The sequence below is a fragment of the Musca vetustissima genome, unplaced genomic scaffold (assembly GCF_032173495.1).
Source record: "Musca vetustissima isolate MV318-11 ecotype Yass unplaced genomic scaffold, APGP_CSIRO_Mvet_v1 utg165476, whole genome shotgun sequence".
In the NCBI taxonomy this organism is placed as follows: Eukaryota; Metazoa; Arthropoda; class Insecta; order Diptera; family Muscidae; genus Musca; species Musca vetustissima.
Genome location: NW_026879897.1, coordinates 7645 through 28795, shown reverse-complemented (window position 1 = coordinate 28795; position 21151 = coordinate 7645). Strand labels below are relative to the sequence as shown.

Here is a 21151-nt window from a genome sequence, read left to right as displayed (position 1 = left end):
ATGTGAAGCACTACAAACGTGCTGTTTCGTATCTTCGCAAATTCGTGGGGCGAGGCGCGATTTTGATCACGGAGGGGGAGGTACACCTCATCAAGAGTAAGATGAGATATGTGAGGAAATTCGAGAGAATCTATCCTCACGCTCTCCATCGTGAACACGAGATGGACAAGATCTCCCTCCCGAATCTCAGTACTCGCACAAAAGTAGTAGAATCGGCGAAGCCCACTGTCTCTGACTAAGGTGCTAAGTCGATTTCTGACCTGAAGCCCAGCTCAAATCCGAACCTGAGTATAAATGCGAAGGAAAAGGCAACTGAGACTATCCCGAGGCAAAAAAATATTTGATAAGGAGAATTTCTTCTCTCTGAAAATCCAAAATATTAAATTAGAGCCAATTCGTAAGGAAACATGCCGTTATATAGGGGCTATCCTAAAAATGGACAAATATTGATAGGAAGATTTGCAACCCAATAAGAACACAGAATAACAAATTTCGCGGATTACCTCGAAACATGAAATTAAAAAATGTGCCTTAAGTCACTAAAATACCTCGAAACTTGCGTTAATAAATATAATATAATTAATAATAATTTTCGATAGTAAGCACCGAAAATACTCACCGAATATTAATGCAATAATTTTGGTATGCAGACTTACTGCTAAAATACCAAATTATAGCCAATTCGTTTGAAAAATGTGCCCAACATACCCAAAATAGCAAATATTGAGTCTAGTACAAAAAATTGTAAATGTGCTAGCAATGTCTGTGTGAATTTTTCAGTACAACCTTAATATTGCGTTAGCTACAGCTATTTCAACAGACAAACGAACGTGGCATGATCGATATAGAATTTTATTCTTATATACGTTTAAGGGTCTCCAACGATTATTTCGAGGAGTTGCAAATGGAATGACCTATTTAATATACATTCCATCTTATGATAGAGGATATAAAAACATGGTTAGCTTCTGCCGGTCCGAACATTTAATTATACCATCTACCAGCTGGTACTCATTCAATATTTCTTAAACTGGTCCGGACCTCTATATTGAGACTGTGTCATTGTAAATTGTCAGATAGTAGGTAGTTTATGCTTTAAAAAAATTAATTACCAAATTACAGACTCGCAGATTAGAAAATTGTGCTTGACCTTGAAAATTGGAAATTGAACGGAATTAAGAAAACAAGTGAAAACAGTGTCGGTAAAGATAATAGGTTGTGCACAGTTTGGTTTAAATAAGATAGTCCGTTCGATAATTATATTAACTAAATTTTTAACACAATTTTGAGTACTAGAAGGAGTGGACCGATATTCCCCATCTTCGAACTTACAATGTGCAAAGTTTGGGTGAAATCGGGTACTCTCGCCAGAGTTATCGCGCGTACCAGCCTGCCATACAGACGGACGTACGGACATTTGTAAAGCGACACAAAATTGTCCGAAACGGATTTGGTCCAAAAAAGCATGGGGCCCAAAACGAATGAAAATGTTTCACTCTCGAAGAACCTAGAATGCCAGATTTACAAAATATCAAACATAAAGCGGGCTGTTTATGTTAAGGGCTATACTAAAACGTGGTCGTATATTAGAACATTTTTGCAATTAACTACAGTTCACCCTTCAAGAATCTGAAATGTAAACGTACAGCTCTTTCGTTTGGAAAATAAGGATAATAGGGTGGCGGATCTTTATATGGGGGGTTATGCCAAAACATGAACCTATATTAATACATTTATGCCAAGACATATACCAGCCTCCAAAAAGTCTGAAATGTCAAAAAACAGCGGTTTAATTCCTCAAAATATTTAAAATAGGACGGAAAACAATAATGGACTTACATTGATTATTTTCTGTATAGATTTATGTCAGCCTCCAAAAACACTGATGCCAAAATACAGCCCTTTTGTTTGGGAAACACCGTTAAAACCTTAAAAGCACCGTAAATGAGGCGGAACCTTTATCTGAGAGCTACTCAAAAAGTAGATCCTAGAAATAATAATTTGAAATGCCCATGCAAAATTTCAAAATTTATAGTGTATCTATTTACCCCTGAAGGACATGGACCCGAGAAGTTGATACTATATACAAGAGGAGTGGTTGATCGTTAAATTGATACCAATTATATTGTCATACGTACTCGGATATGGGACTTACACGTAAATATTTACAGGTGCTTACGTATTCAGATATTATTTAGTAACCCATTGCCACACTGGAGGGCGGAAATATAGCGAAGATCGCTTCGAAATGTTCCATGAGGTTCCAGTTATGGTCAAGGACAACGCCTATAATTTTGGACTATGATCAGATAATAATTTTGGGATGAAATGGACCGAAAACTTACTTTTTTGAAATTTTTCGAGTCGACATATAAGCCACAATTATAAGCCGAACATAACCCCGCGGGTTCTGTGGTTATGTTCGTCTTATAATTGTGGCTTATAGGTCGACTCGAAAACATTCAAAAAAGTAAGTAAGTGAGGGGAATATGGAAATGTAATTAGAAGGCGCAGAAAGTTAGAATTCCGAGATTGTGTAGGATATCGTATGGTCGGCCCCGTCCGACTGTACTGCTCCGCTCTCTAGTTAAATATTGCGATCTCTATCGTGATTTCTAAATAACTAGATTGATATAGAATTATAGACGAATATTTTAAATGATAAACAGAGTTTTAACCGAAAATAAAGAGATCCCATTAATACACCTACCCTAACATGGCTACAATATTAAAAATTTTGAAGTGGACCTAAAGAATTGATCCGTGACCATTTCCTCAAAAAAATTAATCAGAATTGCATATTGATTTTTATCATAATGCACTTTGTATGAAATTGTCTTCAATTTAAACCACTTAAGGACCACCAAAGACGACGAAGTGCCCACGAATACAAATTTCTGCACATCATCTTCACGATCATCATCTGGGATGATTTCGTCCATATGTCAAAACATCGGTGGGCTGTGTGTGTGTGTGGTGTTTGGATTAACAAGCCGAGATATAAAGACATCACACCAGTACTTAATGTAATCAATCCACAATGAAGATGATTACAACAACAACAACAGCCAGCTAACCACAATAATGGCCAAGTCGAAAATGTTACAAAAAGCCACCTACGTGTTGCTGCCTTGCTGCTTGAACGTGTTAAGATTGCAACAATCCGAGGAACATCAACACGTGTGGCCCCTAACAAAACTGTTCACACACACGCTGAAATATTCAAATGTTTCATTTTTTTTTGGGAGCCCCCTTCACCTGATAATCTCAAGGAGGGATGACGTATGCGTTGAAAACCAAAATCACACACAATTTTACCAAGTTGCACGTATTTGTTGCATTCGATCGTGACAATGATGTTCATCATCATCTGCATCAGCATCATGACAACCATTCAGAACCCCGCTCAAGATGACGAAGATGGGATGATAATCTTGATGAATATTCATGCCTACGTCATTCAGGGTACTTAAGTATGCGCCAATGTCATATTTTGAGAAAATATCAACATAATGACAACAATAACATAAGAGCCACCAACCTGAGCGCACTCACATATGAGATCAGGGTACAAAAGGTTAAATCCATGACCAAAAAAAGGTATCACTGCCACCAACTATGCTTTGTGAGAAGAGTGGCTGGCATCACTAGACATACAAACACACCTGAGAATAGCCACAATCTGGAAATATGGACGAACATCAAACTTCTTGTACATATGGTGCCTGGTGGAAGCATGTTAGGAAGAAATATATCAAGGGCAGCAAAAAAAGTCGCACGATCATCTTTCAAAATTAAGGCAGATCAAGAGGCAAACAGGCATTCATGCATGCCTGAACAACACAGATTCCCTAACTGTAGCCTCTTAATTTGACACATCACAAGATCAAGTGTCAGCTAAATGTTGAAATTGAAATCTTCGGAAATTCTGAAGTGTTACCCCTCCGCCCCGCTTCCAGGGATTGGAGTTTTATTTGCTTAATTTTATAATAAAAAAGGATACATTTTATTTTCTTTTTTTTTTTGTCAAAATTTAATGACAGACAAAAATTGGATATCAAACACCACACAAGGTGTCACGTACGGCAAAAGTTGTCCCGCAGAAAACCAACAGCCGTGTGTACAAAGTGTGATCATGTTGTTCGGTCTACCTACCATGTTCCACAAAAAAAGTGTCACTCTAATAAAATATTTTGTCTTGAGAAGCAGGAAGGGAGGTATGATAATTTCTGTGAGAAGGGAGAAAGATAGGAACAAATATGAAAATATAGGGACAGATTTCAACGTCATATCTGGGGGCATATCAGAGTCGGCAATACCGGCCGGTCAACTAAAATCGATCGGGGCGAACTTTTTATACCCTTCACCATAGGGAGCACATTTAAAATACCTCAAATAGCTCAGGACGTTTATAAGGATCATTCGTATGGGGGCTAAGTAATAACATGGATCCTAGAACAGTTTTTGTTTTGAAAATATGTTCTATTCACCCTCAAGCAGGAATGTCAAATTGCAGCCACTTTGAAATATGGAAAATTAACCTATGGACAAGAAGGTTTCGAGTTTCGTCTTTCAGTCCATATATACTTTTGTACCCGCCACGTTCAGACCGTTAATATTGACCCACGTTTCGGGGTGGGCCCCTATTATGGGGTATTTTGAAGCTTTTTGTCACATTTTTGAACATAATTAGGTCTAATATAATATGAGGGATCTCTATACAAAAACTCAATTATATTTTCGCAGATTTCCGGACAGCCCCCCAATATTCGTTATTTTGAAGTTTTGGGTCACATTTTCAACATAATCAGCTGTAATTTTGTATTTATTGTTTATACTGCGTAGAACATCCAAAATAATTTTAGAGGTTGTGATTTTATTATACTTACTTAGCTGGCTTGTGATAGAACGGTCGTTCTATAAGCCGAGCTTAAAAAAGATTTTCAAGCACGTCGATCTTGTGCGCATCTCAACAAATTTGCCATTTTCCGAGATGTTGTCTTCTACTTGATCTTTCCATCGGTTTCGTGGCCTTCCCCTTCTCTGTGAACCATTCCTTGGCTCGCTTTTAAATGCCTTCTGAACTGGGGCATCTTCTTCGATTCTCACAACATGACCTAACTAACATAGTCGCTGCAGCTCGATACGTCTGATTATGTTGATGTCTGAGAATAGATGGTATAGTTCATGGTTCATTTGACGACGATATTCATCGTCGACGCAGATCGGCACATAAATCTTCCGCAGAATTTTTATCTTAAACACTCCAATTGCTGCATCATCTGCTTGCGCAAGTACCCATGCTTCTGATCCATACAACAGAGTTTGAGCTTGGTCTGGCGAGAGGTGGCCTTGCTTTTGAGTTGCTTACTCAGACCATAGTAGCATCTGTTGGTCAACACCATTTTCTTCTCCAGATTTCACATCTGATCGTATTAGTTTTGTTTTGCGGTACAGTGGTATATAAAATCATTCACTATCTCGCATCTGTAGTTTTCAAGTTCCACAATTGGTCCTAGTCTACTGGAAGTCTTATGCGTTGATCCCATCAGCTTGGTCTTTTCGCCATTTACTGCCGGCCCCACTTTGGCAGACTCCTTCTCAATTCTTACAAAGGTGGCTGTTATCGCTCTCAATGTTCGACCCATTATGTGGATATCGACGGTGAGGTGTTTGGTGTACAGAGTGACCTTTCTATTCACCTTTGCCCCACCTTATCCAGCAGGATATTAAACAGGTCACACAACAAAATGTCACCTTGTCTAAATCTTCGTTCGGCATTGAAGGGCTCCGAGAGGTCCTTTCGGAATTTAACTGCTGACCTTGTGCCAGTTAAAGTTATCCTGCATAGACGCATTAATTTTGCAGGAATGCCGAACGCAGACATGTCTTTTCAGGAGTCTTGAACGGATAGGGCTATCGAATGCGGCTTCATAGTCGACGAATAGGTGGTATGTGTCGATGTGTTTTTCGTGGGTCTTTTTTAGGATTTGGCGCAGAGTGAAAATCTGGTTAATGGTGGATTTGTCAGGTCTGAAGCAGCATTGATATGGTCCGATAATGTCATTGACCATTGGCTTCAGTCGTTCACACATCTCGCTGGATAGCACTTTATATGCGATGTGAAGAAGACTGATTCCTCTATAGTTGGCACATGTCGTCTTGTCTCCTTTTTTGTGCAGGGGAGGTTCAATCGTCGGGCATGCATTCCTCTAGCCAAATTGTACTAATCAACTGGTGCACGCTCCTTACCGGCATCTGACCACTGATCTTGAATAGTTCGGCTGGTAATCCATCGGCTCCTGCTGTTTTGTTGTTCTTGAGCTGATTAATTGCTTTTATGACCTCATATTGGCTAGGCGGTATACACTGCATACCGTCATCACTTATTGGTTCTGGGGTTTCTTCTTTACCGCCACTATTTGATACCAGAAGTTTTTCAAAATGCTCTTTCCAGATCCTCAACACGCTATCTGTCATCAGGTTTTCTTCTTTCAGGGTTTCTCTACAGGAGGATGTGCCTGCACCATAGCTTTCGGTTTGGTGTTTTATTCGTTGGTAAAATTTCCAAACTTCGTTCTGACTCCTGTCCATCTGGATTTAATCCCGCTCACGTTTTTCTTGTTCTTTCTCCTATTTTCTAAAAATACGTTTCTCTTCTCTCCTTTTCTCCCGATAATTCTCCATCACATTACATTTTGCTACTGTCTGTAGGGTTGCACTATGCGCTGCGTTTTCCGACGGTGGGTCCAAAAATATTTCCCCTTCCGATTTTTACATTGAAATCTCCCAGCATAATTTTAATGTTATGACCAGGGCAGCGGTCATATGCTGTTTCTAGGCACTCGTAAAATATGTCTTTGGTTAACTCATCTTTGTCTTCCGTCGGAGCATGGGCACAACTAAGACTGATGTAGAAGAACTTCGCTTTAGCAATTCGCTCATCTACTGGAGTGAATCTGGAGAATCTCCTGTTAACCATAAATCCGCAGCCAAATGCATGTATCGTCTCATATTCCAAATACAGATTTGCAGATCGTGTTTTTTTCATTTTCGTTGCTGATATGTGCCGCGAATTCACCCATAAAAACTATAAAAAATGGGTTAAGACGTTGGGTTAGTTGCCTAGTAGAATGTGGTTTAGTGTGGGCAACAAACCCGACGTCTAAACCCATTTTTTTATAGTTCTTATGGGTGTACACGCGATACATATGAGCTACCTATTTAAATGGATTGATATGAAAGCGGGGGGATTAAAGTGAACTATAAGCCTGGGCTTTTCCATGTTAAAGCCAATCAGAGCAGTTGCTTGGTATCTATCATTTACGTCGGAAAATATGCCAGGATATGCTGGCCACTAGTCGGTAAATAAAGTGGAAATATGGCCCAGACTCCGAAGTTAGACTTCCGTGGTAGCTGTGCAGGGCATCATATGGTTGGCCACGTCCGACTATACTGCTTCGCTCACTGGTTTTTAATTTATTTTGTTTTATAATCAAGGTCATGGTCTGGAGAGGGTGTAAAATTAATTATTGGGATGAAAGCCCTTATATCTACGAAAACTTAAAAATTTCGAATAAATGTACATTATGAATAACTGTCGGATCCGTCGGATATATTTACCATTCTTATATATTTATTTCCCATAATTTTTGGATATATTCCTTGTTAAATAATATGGTTTCAAAAGAATAGATTCACAAATTAGTCTCATACTGGACCATAGTTCATAATAACTTATATTTATTTTTATTATATAACATAAATGACTTAATTAACTTTAAATATTGAATGAATGTATTCGCATATTCTTATGAAGATCATTAGGCCCTTCTTATCATTCGTTTTTTCTTTTTTTCATTCTTTTTTCCACAAGCTGGGTGGTCTAATTAATCGCAGTCTTACAAGCGGCTGCCACATATTTAAATTTGGAGTTTTGGTAATATAAATGACTACCTCGTACGAAGCACGGTGGCTATGAAAACGACGACTACATAATGGCCTGAACATACCAAATTAACCAATAAAACACATGGAATTTAGAGAAAAACAAAACAAAAAAACATAAAATTAAAATAAAACAAAAACTAAAAATGCTTCCGCACAAACACACGCATATGGAGGGAGTTATGGAAAACATGTCAGAGTTTTACACCCTGTAGAAGTTACTTGGGTGTGCGTGTGAGCCAAATTGTCTGGTCATTTAATCGGTAGCTGAAATGTCTTTTCCAGTAGTTTGAAATCATTTAATGCCATGCCATTCCAGGCATTACGACTGGTGCACAATGCATTGGGGATACATTAATTATTCTAAGGACATTTACCCATAAATAAGAATATTCAAAATAATATAAAATTTTAACAATAATCCCTAAATGATTGTTTTCAATCAAAAGAAAGTATTTTTTGGATTTTTTTCATAATTTTAATAATTTGTATTTCACTTGAAAAATTCTCACCACACGACATGTGGTGGTGTTCCTTCTTCTTTGGTGAATTCATCAGAAATGTATACCACCCAAGGAATGGTTGTTTTGCTTTAGGGCAGGTAAATATGAAGGCGTGCGCCTACCACACATTGGCATGAACACCAGCGGCTACCAGAACACAACCCATTGCTCCAGGAGTGAATGGATGGATGAATGAATGACCACAACATAGTAAACATGATTTGACATTTTGTTTCATAATGACAATTTTGACATTTTGCATAAATCAGTTGTCGTCTTGTTCAGTGTCGTTACTAATGACACTGTTGCTGTGGTGTGGTTGTTGCAAGGAAATGTCCAAAAAAACGCACAACAGCCTTATTAAAATATTAGCTGAATTCAAATTTGGCTGTTCTGTTTAATAATAAAGTCACGCAGGATTTGGAAGTGGACTTCTGAACTTTTTTTTATATTTTTGATTTTTGTGACGGGGAGAGATAAGAATTGAGGGAATTTTTAGGGCGATTATATTTTCAAATAATTATGGAACTAACATATGCCCGCAACTTCGTTAGCAAATGTAGGAAATATTTAAACATGTATTAACATACTATTTTATTTTCACAGCAAACTGCATATGTCAGAAAAACCAATTCACCATAAATTAAATTTTAGTACCATTTAGTACCAAATTTCATGATTCAAGCTCTAAAGGTTCACCCAAATCCAAATTTTCGATTTAGCACACATTATTTCCATAAGTACCCTGTTCAACCCTCCAACAAATTCCAACACTATCGGTTCACCCACAATTCAAATTGCACAAAATTTAGTACACAGTAGTACCAATTTCCAAAACTTTCTACATACCCCAATCCTACACCTCCACAGTGATCCTAAATTCAAGTTTTAGGATTCTAACTCTATCGCTTCACCCAAAATTGAAATTGTACCAAATTTAGTACACAGTAGTACTTATTTCCAAATCCCCAATCCTACACCTCGACAGTGATTCTAAATCCAAGTTTCAAAATTCCAACTCCATTGGTTAACCCACAATTCAAATTGTACCAAATTTAATACACAGTAGTACGAATTTCCAAAACATCCTACATACAACAATCCTACACTCCTACAGTGATTCCAAATCCAACTTTCAAGATTCCAGCTCCATAGGTTCACAGTAGTACTAATTCCAAATCTTCCTAATTCCAATCCTACACCACCACAGTGATCCTAAATCCAAGTTTCAGGTTTCTAACTCTATCGGTTCACCCAAAATTGAAATTGTACCAAATTTAGTACACAGTAGTATCAATTTCCAAAACTTCCTACATACCCCAATCCTACACCTCCACTGTGATCCTAAATTCATGTTTTAGGATTCTAACTCTATCGGTTCACCCAAAATTGAAATTGTACCAAATTTAGTACACAGTAGTACTTATTTCCAAATCCCCAATCCTACACCTCGACAGTGATTCTAAATCCAAAATTCCAACTCCATTGGTTAACTCACAATTCAATTTGTACCAAATTTAGTACACAGTAGTACGAATTTCCAAAACTTCCTACATACCACAATCCTACACCCTTGCAGTGATTCTAAATCCAACTTTCAAGATTCCAACTCCATAGGTTCACCCACAATTCAAATTGTACCAAATTTTGTACACAGTAGTACTAATTCCAAAACTTCCTAATTCCAATCCTACACCACCACAGTGATCCTAAATCCAAGTTTCAGGTTTCTAACTCTATCGGTTCACCCACAATTCAAATTGTACCAAATTCAGTACACAATAGTACTTATTTCCAAAACCTCCTCCTACCCCAAACCTACACTCCCACAGTCATCCTAAATCCAAGTTTCAGGATTCGAACTCTATTGGTGTACCCGCATTTCAAATTGTACCAAATTTCTAAAACTTCTTATATACCCCAATCCTACACCTCCACAGTGATCCTAAATCAAAATTTCATGATTTCAACTCTATTGCTTCACCCACAATTTAAATTGTACTAAATTTAGTACACATTAGTACAAATTTCTAAAACTTCCCACATATTTCAATCTTACACCTTAACAGTGATCCTGACTCTAAATTTCATGATTCTAGCTCTTGGTTTAACTAAAATAAAATTGTCCCAAATTTAGTACCATTTAGTACCCATAAGTATTAATTTGTTAAACTGAATCCTGACCCTAATCCTACAACCCTACAATGATCCTAACTCCAAACTTCATTGTTCCAGCCAAATCCAAATTGTACCAATTATAGTACGATTTAGTACTTTTCGTACACATAAGTAAACAAATTCCATAACTACGTACATATCCCAATCCTACACTCCGACGGTAATGTTACTTTCAATTTTCAGGATTCCAGCTCGATGTGTACCTCCAAATCAAATTTTTACCAAATATAGTACCATTTAGTACTTTTCGTACATATGAGTACACGTTTTCCAAACTCTCCTATGTCGACCTTACTTCATCAACCTTAATTTGCATTCCAAATTTCACGTTTTTAGCTCAATCCATTTGCACATGCTACAAATTGTATCACATTTAGTACATTTCAAGATACTTTTACAGCCATAGCTCTACGTCCTTACTCCATTTCTATACCAGTACGAATTTCAATACAAAAGTCCACCGGTTCGCCTTACAAATGGTATCATATATAATACTTTTTATATCTTTTCGACCATTCCACTGTAGGTAATTAAATTTGACACACTTTGGTGAAGTGTATAATCAATTTTTCTATCCGTCTGCCCATAAAGTATATATATATATATATATATATATATCATGTCTGACATAGGATGTTCGGCAATATAAATGGGTTATATCGGTTTACTTTTTAGACTAGTCTCAATACATCGGTACCTCCAATATTTGAGATTTTTAAGCCGTTATCACAAGAATTGTTTCGAATTTGACATTAGGTATTCTCATTGAGTAGAAAATATCCTTACTAAAAATTATTTTTGTTGACCATTTCTGGTCGCTCCAGAGGCATCATATAACATCACCTTTTTAATGATCAGTATTTTAGTCAATACAATCAGCTGTAATTTGGTATTTTCTACCTAAAATGTATCAATACATCCTAAAATTTTTTGATTGATTTCTCAGGCTCTTATGAAGTATCAAATCTTACTGCCAAAAATTATCAATATCGATGTATGTTTTGGTATAGCTCCCAGACACATTTTTTGGTATTGAGGAAGAAGACAGATATCATGGCTTAAAATGTTCTTGAAGGCCGACATACATACTTACTTAGCTGGCTTGTAACAGAACGGTTGTTCCATAAAACGGCCTTAAAATATGTTCAGGCGCGTCGAACTCGTGCTCATCTCCTCTAATTTGGAAGACGATGTTTCGAGATATAGTCTTCTACTTGATCTTTCCATCTAATTCGTGGCCTTCCCCTTCTGCTTGAACAATCAGTAGGCTCTAATTCATTCACACATCATGACCTAGCACTTTTGCAGACTCCTTCTCAAATCGTTCAGAGGTTTCTCTTATCGCTCGCAATTGCCATTTCTGTTCACATGTGCATCTCGTACGAAATTTTCCAGCAGGATTTTAAACAGATCACACGACAAACTGTCATTTTGTCTGAATCCTCGTTCGGTATTGAAGGGCTTCCTACTTTAACTGCTGACCTTGTGTCAGTTATAGTTATCCGGCATAGTGGTATTAATTTTGCAGGAATGCCGAAAACATGGCTTCAACACATCTGAACGGAAAGGGCTATCAAATGCGGTTTTATACTCGACGAATAGGTGGAATGCGTCGATGTGTTTTTCGTAAATCTTTTCCAGGATCTGGCGCAGAGTGAAAATCTGCTCAATGGTGGATGGCCAGGCCTGAAGTCATTGACTATGCGATGGAAAGGAGACTTATTCATCTATAGTTGGCACATATCGTCTTGTCTCCTTTTTTGTGCACGGGATACAGGCTGCTGAAGTTCCAATCATTGGGCATGCATTCATCTAGCAAATTGTACTAATCAGCATGATCCTTTCAAGCATCTGACCACCAGTCTTGAATAGTTCGGCTGGTAACCCATCGGCACCTGCTGCCGATGGGTTACCAGGGAATAATAATAAAGTAGCAGGTGCCGATGGATTACCAACCGAACTATTGAAGGCCGGTGGTTAGTTGCTGATCAGTATAATTTGGCTAGAGAAATGCACGCACAATGATTGGAACCTCAGCATCATGTGTCCCGTGCGCAAAAAAGGAGACAAGACGATATGTGCTAACTATAGAGGAATTAGTCTCTTCCACATCGCATATAAAGTGCTAACCAGCGTGCTGTTTGAAGCAAATGGTCAATTGCATTATTGAACCATACCAATTCAAATTCACACCTAGCAAATCCACCACAGATAAGGTTTTCACACTGCGCCAAATCCTGAAAAATATTCACAAAAGATACATCGACACATTCCACCTATTTGTCGAAATTTATGCAAAAGTAATAACGTTAGCAGTTAAAGTCGGAAAGGAAAAATGTATATACCTCGGTACCGCCATAAACAAAACTAATAACATCAGATTTGAAATCCGGATGAGAATAGTGTTGACCAACAGATGCTGCCATGGTCTGAGTAAGCAACTTAAAATCAAGGCCACCTCTCGCCAAACCAAAATCACACTCTACAAGTTGCTGATATTAGCCGTGCTTTTGTATGGATCTGAAGCATGGGTACTTGCACAAGAAGATGAACTTTGGAGTGCTTTTGAGAGAAAAATTCTCCGGAAGATCTATTCTCCGTACTGTCATAAGCCAGCTAAGTATAACAGAACTTTTTTTTAATTTTTGAGGAAAGTCAATAACCCTAGTTCATACGAGAGCCAGACATGTACTCTTTCTTACGCCATTGGAGTTTGCGGATTGCGACGTGCCAGTGAGAGTTATTATGCCCGCCATAAAAAATAAGTACTTTTCTTTAATCACCAAAAACAACAACAACATTTTTACATTACATTACACGCCATTTCCACACATATTAGCAGAGGACTCAACCCGGAAAGGCCGTGCAACCGAACAGTTATGCTGGCTCTTGACCTATCGAAGGCCTTCGATACCGTCAACCATGCCAAGCTGTTCGAGGATATAGAAAGGACAAATCTCCGACCGTGAAACGTTGGATAATCAACTATATGTGTGGACGACAGTCGTATGTGGAATTCAGAAACAGGAAGTCTAAACCCCGTAGAGTGAAACGGAGTTCCCCAAGGAGGGGTGATATCTCCGGAACTGTTTAACCTCTACCTTTCTGATATTCCACAACCACCGGACGGCATAGAGATCGTAATGTATGCGGATGATTGCACGATCATGGCGTCGGGTCCTATTATTGATGATATATGTGAGAGGCTAAACGTCTACATAGCCGATATTGTTAACTACTTCCATCTGAGGAATATGAAAATATCCACCACCAAATCAACAGCCACACTGTTCACCACATGGACGGCTGAAATGAAGCTCCCACTGAACATAATGGTCGATGGAGAATTGATTCCGACCACCAACTACCCCAAGATATTGGGAGTAACGTTCGACAGCCTTTTCAAGTCGTCCGCGCATGCCACTGCTTTATGCGATAAGCTGAGAAGTAGGAACAAGGTCCTCAAGTCGCTAGCCGGCAGCACTTGGGGCGCTGACAAAGAAACCTCATTGACCTCTTATAAAGCAATAGGCCGGTCAGTGGTAAGCTATGCGGCGCCAGTGTGGTTCGCGAATGTCAGTGATACGCAGTGGAAGAATATTCAGACCTGCCAGAACGCTGCCCTGAGAACTGCAACAGGGTGTCTCCTTATGACTCCAGTGGACCATCTTCATGAGGAGACGAAGATCTTACCCGTCCATCGTCACAACTATATGTTGTCGATGCAGTACCTGCTTGGGTGTTATCGTCAGGAACATCCCTGCCATAGCCTTATGGACAGGACTCCCCCACCCAGGCACGTCAGGAAAGATCTTCATGATCTAGAGAGAGGTCCAAAGGTACAAGCGTGAACCTCTAGATCAAGAAGCCTATCAAGCAGGTCCGAATGCAGTCGGAAAGATCTTCATGATCTAGAGAGAGGTCCAAAGGTACAAGCGTGAACCTCTAGATCAAGAAGCCTATCAAGCAGGTCTGAATGGTATTCACACGGATGCAGTCGCTCAAGCAGTAGAGCAATATCGAGTGAATACCATAATTGGAGACCACCCCCATCCATCGCAGCTGAGGAGAAGCAGCTGCCAAGGCAAACACGAGTAGTCTTAGCTCAACTAAGATCAGGATGGTGCAACCGCCTCAATTCATATTGGGCAAGAATTGACGGCTCGATACCTAACACATGTCCGGCATGTGGACTAGGAACACACGACACATTGTACCTCTTCAATTGCCCAGCTAAGCCTACACACCTATCGCCGAATTCACTTTGGACGCAACCCGCTGAAGTTGCAGCATTCCTGAATTTGGAGATAGAAGATGCAGAACCAGACGATGCATGACAAAACGACATGTATTTTGTTGCTACAACAACAACAACATTTTGCAAATTATTTTTCTTCTCTTTTAAATCTTCAAATATATATGTGTAAAGTTACAAACATTACCATGCATTGGTATTCATTTACCAGCTGATTGAAAATCTTGATAATCGGGAATAGCCAACTCACTTGAAAACATGGAGTTACCAGTGCAATGCTTTTCAAGTTGGTTGTCTCCAATTTGATAATTTTCAAAATTTTCAAATTTCGGCGCTCCGAGAACTTGGTGAGTAAACAGCTTCCTATTTCGGTATGAGTCCATGTTTCTTCATAGCCTCTGTAAAAATATCAGGCGTTATTTTCAGTAGTCCATTTTCCCTATCGTTTTCTCCTTGCAGCAATTTATCATGACATAGGCCCCATAAAATAGTCCCGATCGATTTTAGAATGTCCACCTCAGGGAGGATATAAAATAAAAATTTCATGACCCAACTTAACGGCTTGTTTACTGTTTCTCAGAATCCATTTAAAACTTTGGTTTGGAGTCAGAGTCTAGTGAAAAATAATTCGAATCAGCAGCCCTGGCTTTCAGTATTCCATATCAGTACTGTTCCGTAAATATTTTTATTTGTTGTAAAATAATTACCTTCGAACTACTGAATGGCATTTTAATCGGTCTAAATGCATTCTATTTTTCACGCTGATTGATATGATTCAAATTCTTTCCAGGCTACTTCCAGTCATCAAACAAGGACATTGACAAACTTGTCTTAATTATTCAATAATTTAAAAAAAAAAACATACATTTTATCTTAGGAAAAAAAAAACAAAAAACTGTCTTCCGATTTTAATTGCTTAATATCCTTTCTTTGTTGTAGCAGCAATTAAGAAAGAAAAATAAAACTACCAAGAAGAGTGAGGAAAAGAACGGATGGCTTGCCCGACATTCTGATTGACTCATTGACTGAGTGATTGATACGTTACGACAGACAGACGAATTACTCATTCAATTTGAGTGGTTGTCTACCACACGACGGCCGATTAATCCGTTCATTCATCCTTTCGTATTTTTTTTTTTTTAATTTTTCGTTCATTAAACAATTAATACGATAAGGATCAGGACAGATCTTCGTTTGCTCTTTTTGTTTTAATGGATTAATATGCGGAGTGTCATGTTCTGCTGGCAGTTTGTCGTGGTCGAATTTTTTTCTCTTGCTTGGTTATCTTCGTCGTCTTATTGTCGAAGCGTTATTATGTTTCCAACCTTTGTGATGAAGACTAATTACACGCGTCATTGTGGCGTGGTGTGAGCTGATTGTTATTTGTTCCTCAAGAATTATTCTCGTTTTTTGTTCAGGATGGAGGATAAATATTAATACCTTACAAAGTTTTTAAAACGGAAAATTAATTCTCCTTTAATAAAGAAACTCAGCATGTTCAATTTATATTGGTTACAATTTGTATTTATTTTTATTATCCCTTTTTACATTTCATTTATTTGTTACAACTTATATTTAATGCTTCTCAAGATGGGATACTTGCCCTCACCACATGTACCCAATTTATCGTCAGTGGTCAAGTCGAACAGGGCAACACCACCCAAATCCCGTACTCTAGCATAACTGGCCTTATTTGATGCCGTTGCCGGCTCCTCAATAATATCCACAGTCCATATTTCCCATTATCATCAGCATCTCTATAGGCATAGGAGCCAAAACGCTTAGTAGGATCTCCCACTTTAAAAACGGGAGCAGCATCACCTTTCAAATCACGATTTTTATGTAATTTTACACAAATTTCAGGCCAACTAAGAAAACCTGGAGTAGCAGTCAAATTACCAGCCGGTGCTGGTCCAGCAGCATGAATTGGTGGAAATCCTGTAATACCGGAGTCTTTATCCATAACCCAAGCTCTACCATAGGCTGGAACACCCATGATCAATTTATCCAACAACGAAGTGTTATTCAACCAATATTGTATTTGATAATCGACACTTTGGGCGGGATCACGTTCATACAGCGGGTAAATGGAAGCTGTATAGTCTGCAATTTTGGGATCTCTATCCGGTGTGAGGAAATCAAAGGTGGAGAGGGTTACAAAATTCAAATAGGGCATCACCTGTGGTATGTCTATGAATACTGAAAAGAGACGAAAAAACAATATACGTAATAAGGTCAAATACATCTATGACAATAATAAATAATAATACCCTCATCTACACACGAAATAAAATATTTGTTTATAAAAACAAAATTTTGAAACTGAACCGAAAAGACCTATCGATTTAATCCTAGATCCAGTCCAGATGATACCGCCCGACTTTCTCCACAAAATGACCAAAAGAAAAAGCCTCTCGGTCCTCTCATTCATGCCTGTCCATAATGTTCCATAATGTAACCAGTAAGGAAAGTAGTAAAGTCGGACGGGGCCGACTATATGATACCCTTCACCATTTTGGGTATATTCAACAGATGAATCCTAACAAACGTCGCATTTTTAAAGGACCAGTAAAATGAAATTGGATTCATAAACATATCATCCTGCAACCGATACTAAATGTTTCATTTGGAAATCATCAGGAAACCTAATACATCATTCTAGATCTAACGCAGTACCCTATGCCGAATTTCGTGCATAAGATATATAAAGACTTTGGTACACCATTTACCTTAAATCGGACGAAAATATATATGGAAGCTATATCTAAATCTGAACCGACTTTCACGAAACTTTGCACACATCATTCTAGACCTAATTCATTAAGCTGTACCAAATTTCGTGCAAATCGAAACATATATAGGGACTTTGGCGCACCATTTACATTAAATCGGACGAAAATATATATGGGAGCTATATCTAAATCTGAACCGATTTTCAGAAAACTTAACACATATCACTCTAGGCCTAATTCATTACGCTGTGCCAAATTTCGTGCAAATCGAGAGATATATTGGGACTTTGGTGCACCATTTACCTTAAATCGGACGAAAATATATATTGGAGCTATATCTAAATCTGAACCGATTTTTCACAATTTCAATAGGGTTCGTCCTTGGGCCAAATAAGTGGCCTATGCCAAATTTCATCCAAATCGGATCATAAATGCGACCTGTACTTTGTTCACAAAAATACATGGACGGACTGACGGACATGCGTAAATCGACTCAGAAAGTGATTCTATGCAGACGGACATGCGCAAATCGACACAGAAAGTGATTCTATGCATATTCTCAAAAGGAACCATGTGTCTATCTTGTTTCCTTTTGCTGTTACAAACATATGCACAAGGACATAATAATGGTGAAGCAGGGACGTACGCAGGGGGGCGGCCCTGGGGGCCCGGGCACCCCCCCCCCCCCCCCCCCCCCCCCCCCCCAAATTAATTTTTCACAGTAAATTTATGTTTAAAACACTGGACCCGTATGCAACCATGTTTTCACCCTATCAACCTGATTTTTCAGGTTCCCAGGTGGTGTCAAATCTTCCTACACAAAATTATTATTTTTAGAAGCATTTTCCCATCGACGTGGCTGTACTTTTGTATAAAAGGGTTCCTGAAGGTATAAGTCTCCTTCCCATCGGATATAAAGTGCTATCCAGTCTGCTGTGTGAACGACTAGAGCCAATGAACAATGACAATATTGGAGCATACCAATGCGGCTTCAGACCTGGCAAATCCGCCATAGACAAGATTTTCACACTGCGCCACTCTGGAAAAGACCCCCGAAAATACATTAAAAAATTGCTCCAAAGCTGTATTTTACAGCCTAATCCGCTCAGAGGTGTTTAAAGCTATGTCTGCATTTGGCATTCCTGCAAAATTAAGGTCAGCAGTTAAAGTCGGAAAGGATCCTTTGCAGCCCTTCAATACCGAACAAGGGTTCAGACAAGATGACAGCCTTTCGTGCGACATTTTTAACATCCCGCAGGAAAAGGTCATACGAAATGCAAATGTGAACGAAATCGACATTATGGGTCGAACATTGCGAGCGGTAACAGCCACCTTTTAAGGAATTGAGATGGACGCGCAAGACGTTCGGTGGACTCGGATCAACTGTGGAATTTGGAAACTAAAGCTTCAAGGCAGTGACTGATTTTATATACCTCAGTACCGCCATTAACAAAACTAATAACATCAGCTTTGAAATCCGGAAAAGAATAGTGTTGGCCCACAGATGAGTAAGCAATTCAAGAACAAGGTCACCTCTCGCCAGACCAAACTCACACTCTACAAGACGCTGATACTTCTTGTGCTGTTGAGTGGATCTAAGCAAGCATATGTGGCAGCTTTTGGAGTGTTTGAGAAAAAAATTCTCCGGAAGATCTATGGGCCGGTCTACGTTGACGGTAAATAACGTCGTCGAATGAACCATGAGCTGTACCACATATTCACGGACATCGACATAGTCAGACTGATCTGGCTACACCGACTACATTGGCTAGATCATGTCTAGAGAATGGATGAGGATGCCCCAGCTGAAGGGGAAGGCCACGAATCCGATGGAAAGATCAAGTGGAAGACAACATCTCGGAAAACAGTCTTTCAAACTGGATGAGCTGCGCACAAGACCGTTCTGTTACAAGCCAGCTACGTAAGTCAGAAGACTAAAATAACCGCTATATAAGGGCAGGCCCCATTGTCAGTATTTTGAAGGTTCCATGCGCATTTTCCCGTTGTTGTGGTTGCAACAAAACTTGACACACGTTAGGCTACAATAACTTCAGAACGTTGTGCAAAATTTTCTGTCAATCGGCCTAATTTTTGGTTCACCATTTACTTAAAATCGGACCTATATATGGGAGTTACATCTAAATCTGAACCGATTTCAACGAAACTTGGCACATGTTTGGCTTTACTAACATCAATAAATTGTGCAAAATTTCGTGGCAATCGGCCTTAAATTGGGTCTTCGGTGCACCATTTGTTTAAAATCGGACGAAACTATATATGGGAGCTATATCTAAACCTGAACCGATTTCAACAAAACTTGACGCCCGTTAGGCTATACTAACTTCAGTATTTTCTCCAATTTCAATAGGGTTTGTCCTTGTGCCAAATTTCATCCTATTCGGGTCATAAATGCGAACTGTACTTTGCTCACAAAAATACATGGACGCACGGACCTGCATAAATTGACTCAGAAAGTGATTCAACCTTGTTTCCTTTTGCATGTTACAAACATATGCACAAATACATCGTACCCTGTACCACAATGTAGTGAACTGTATGAAAACACAATCCAAATTATATGAGACCTACCCAAATTTATTTCTACTTACATTCAGCACTAACATGTGGCAACATTGTCAGTGTCAGCATTGCTCCCCTCGACGTCAAGCTCTGCTGCAGCTCTCTTAAGAATGTAACAAATTGCTCTTTATGCTCAGCTGCATTTGCATCGACCACCTTTTTGCTCTTGAACCAGCCTTTAACTTTATTCCATGCCTTACGAATACCCGATTGATATTCTTTGGGATAATTTTTGGGGAATTGCCATGCCAAATCGAGACCATCAAAACCATAGGTACTAACAAAACTCTGAGCGCTATTGATGAAGGCATTGCGGTGAGCGATATTTTCCAATAGCATTAAATATTTATTTGGTTCATCTAAATCAGAGTGTACATCACGATCGCCACCAACCGATAACAATACACGCAAATGTGGATGTTTACGTTTGAGAGCCGTCACAGCGTGATACAGGTCAAAGTTGAGACTGCGATCGAGATTTTTCAATGTGAACGTTTCCGAATTGATGCCAGCATAGCCGTATATGAGATAATTGCAGAATTGCATAGCCGGATCAATTTCCATAATGGTTTGTTGTACTACAAGGAAAATGTTTGAAAATAATCTTCGATAAAATTTCATAATTTATAAAATCGAACTTACCATCTGTTACACGACTTGTATCCAAATAGCAGACCATATTGGCACCCCAACCTACGCCTATTTGTATAAGTGTTATACAAATTATTGAAAATATTCTATTTAATTTCATCGTTTTTTCTATTTCGTCTTAAATTATCCGCTGAAAAATTTAGTTGCGTTTTTTAGTTCTAATTTGTCGAAGGTCTAGAATCAAACTGAGCCTCTGTATTTCTCAGTTTGCCTTTTAGAAATATTCTTTTAGTTTTTTTTTTTTTGTGTTTTTGTTATAAATATTAGCTGATAATCGTAAATACGTTGTTTATATTTTCTGTTCT

At 38.7% G+C, this 21151-nt stretch overlaps 1 protein-coding gene across 1 annotated transcript; it reads right to left on the bottom strand.

Moving 5' to 3' along the window:
- Window positions 1-16445: 16445 nt before the first annotated feature.
- Window positions 16446-20946, bottom strand: LOC133325060 (chitinase-like protein Idgf5). Its single transcript, XM_061533885.1, is given in 4 exon segments — window positions 16446-16603; window positions 16606-17082; window positions 20225-20773; window positions 20838-20946. Coding segments are annotated over 4 exon segments (1293 nt in total).
- Between the last annotated feature and the right edge of the window lie 205 nt (window positions 20947-21151).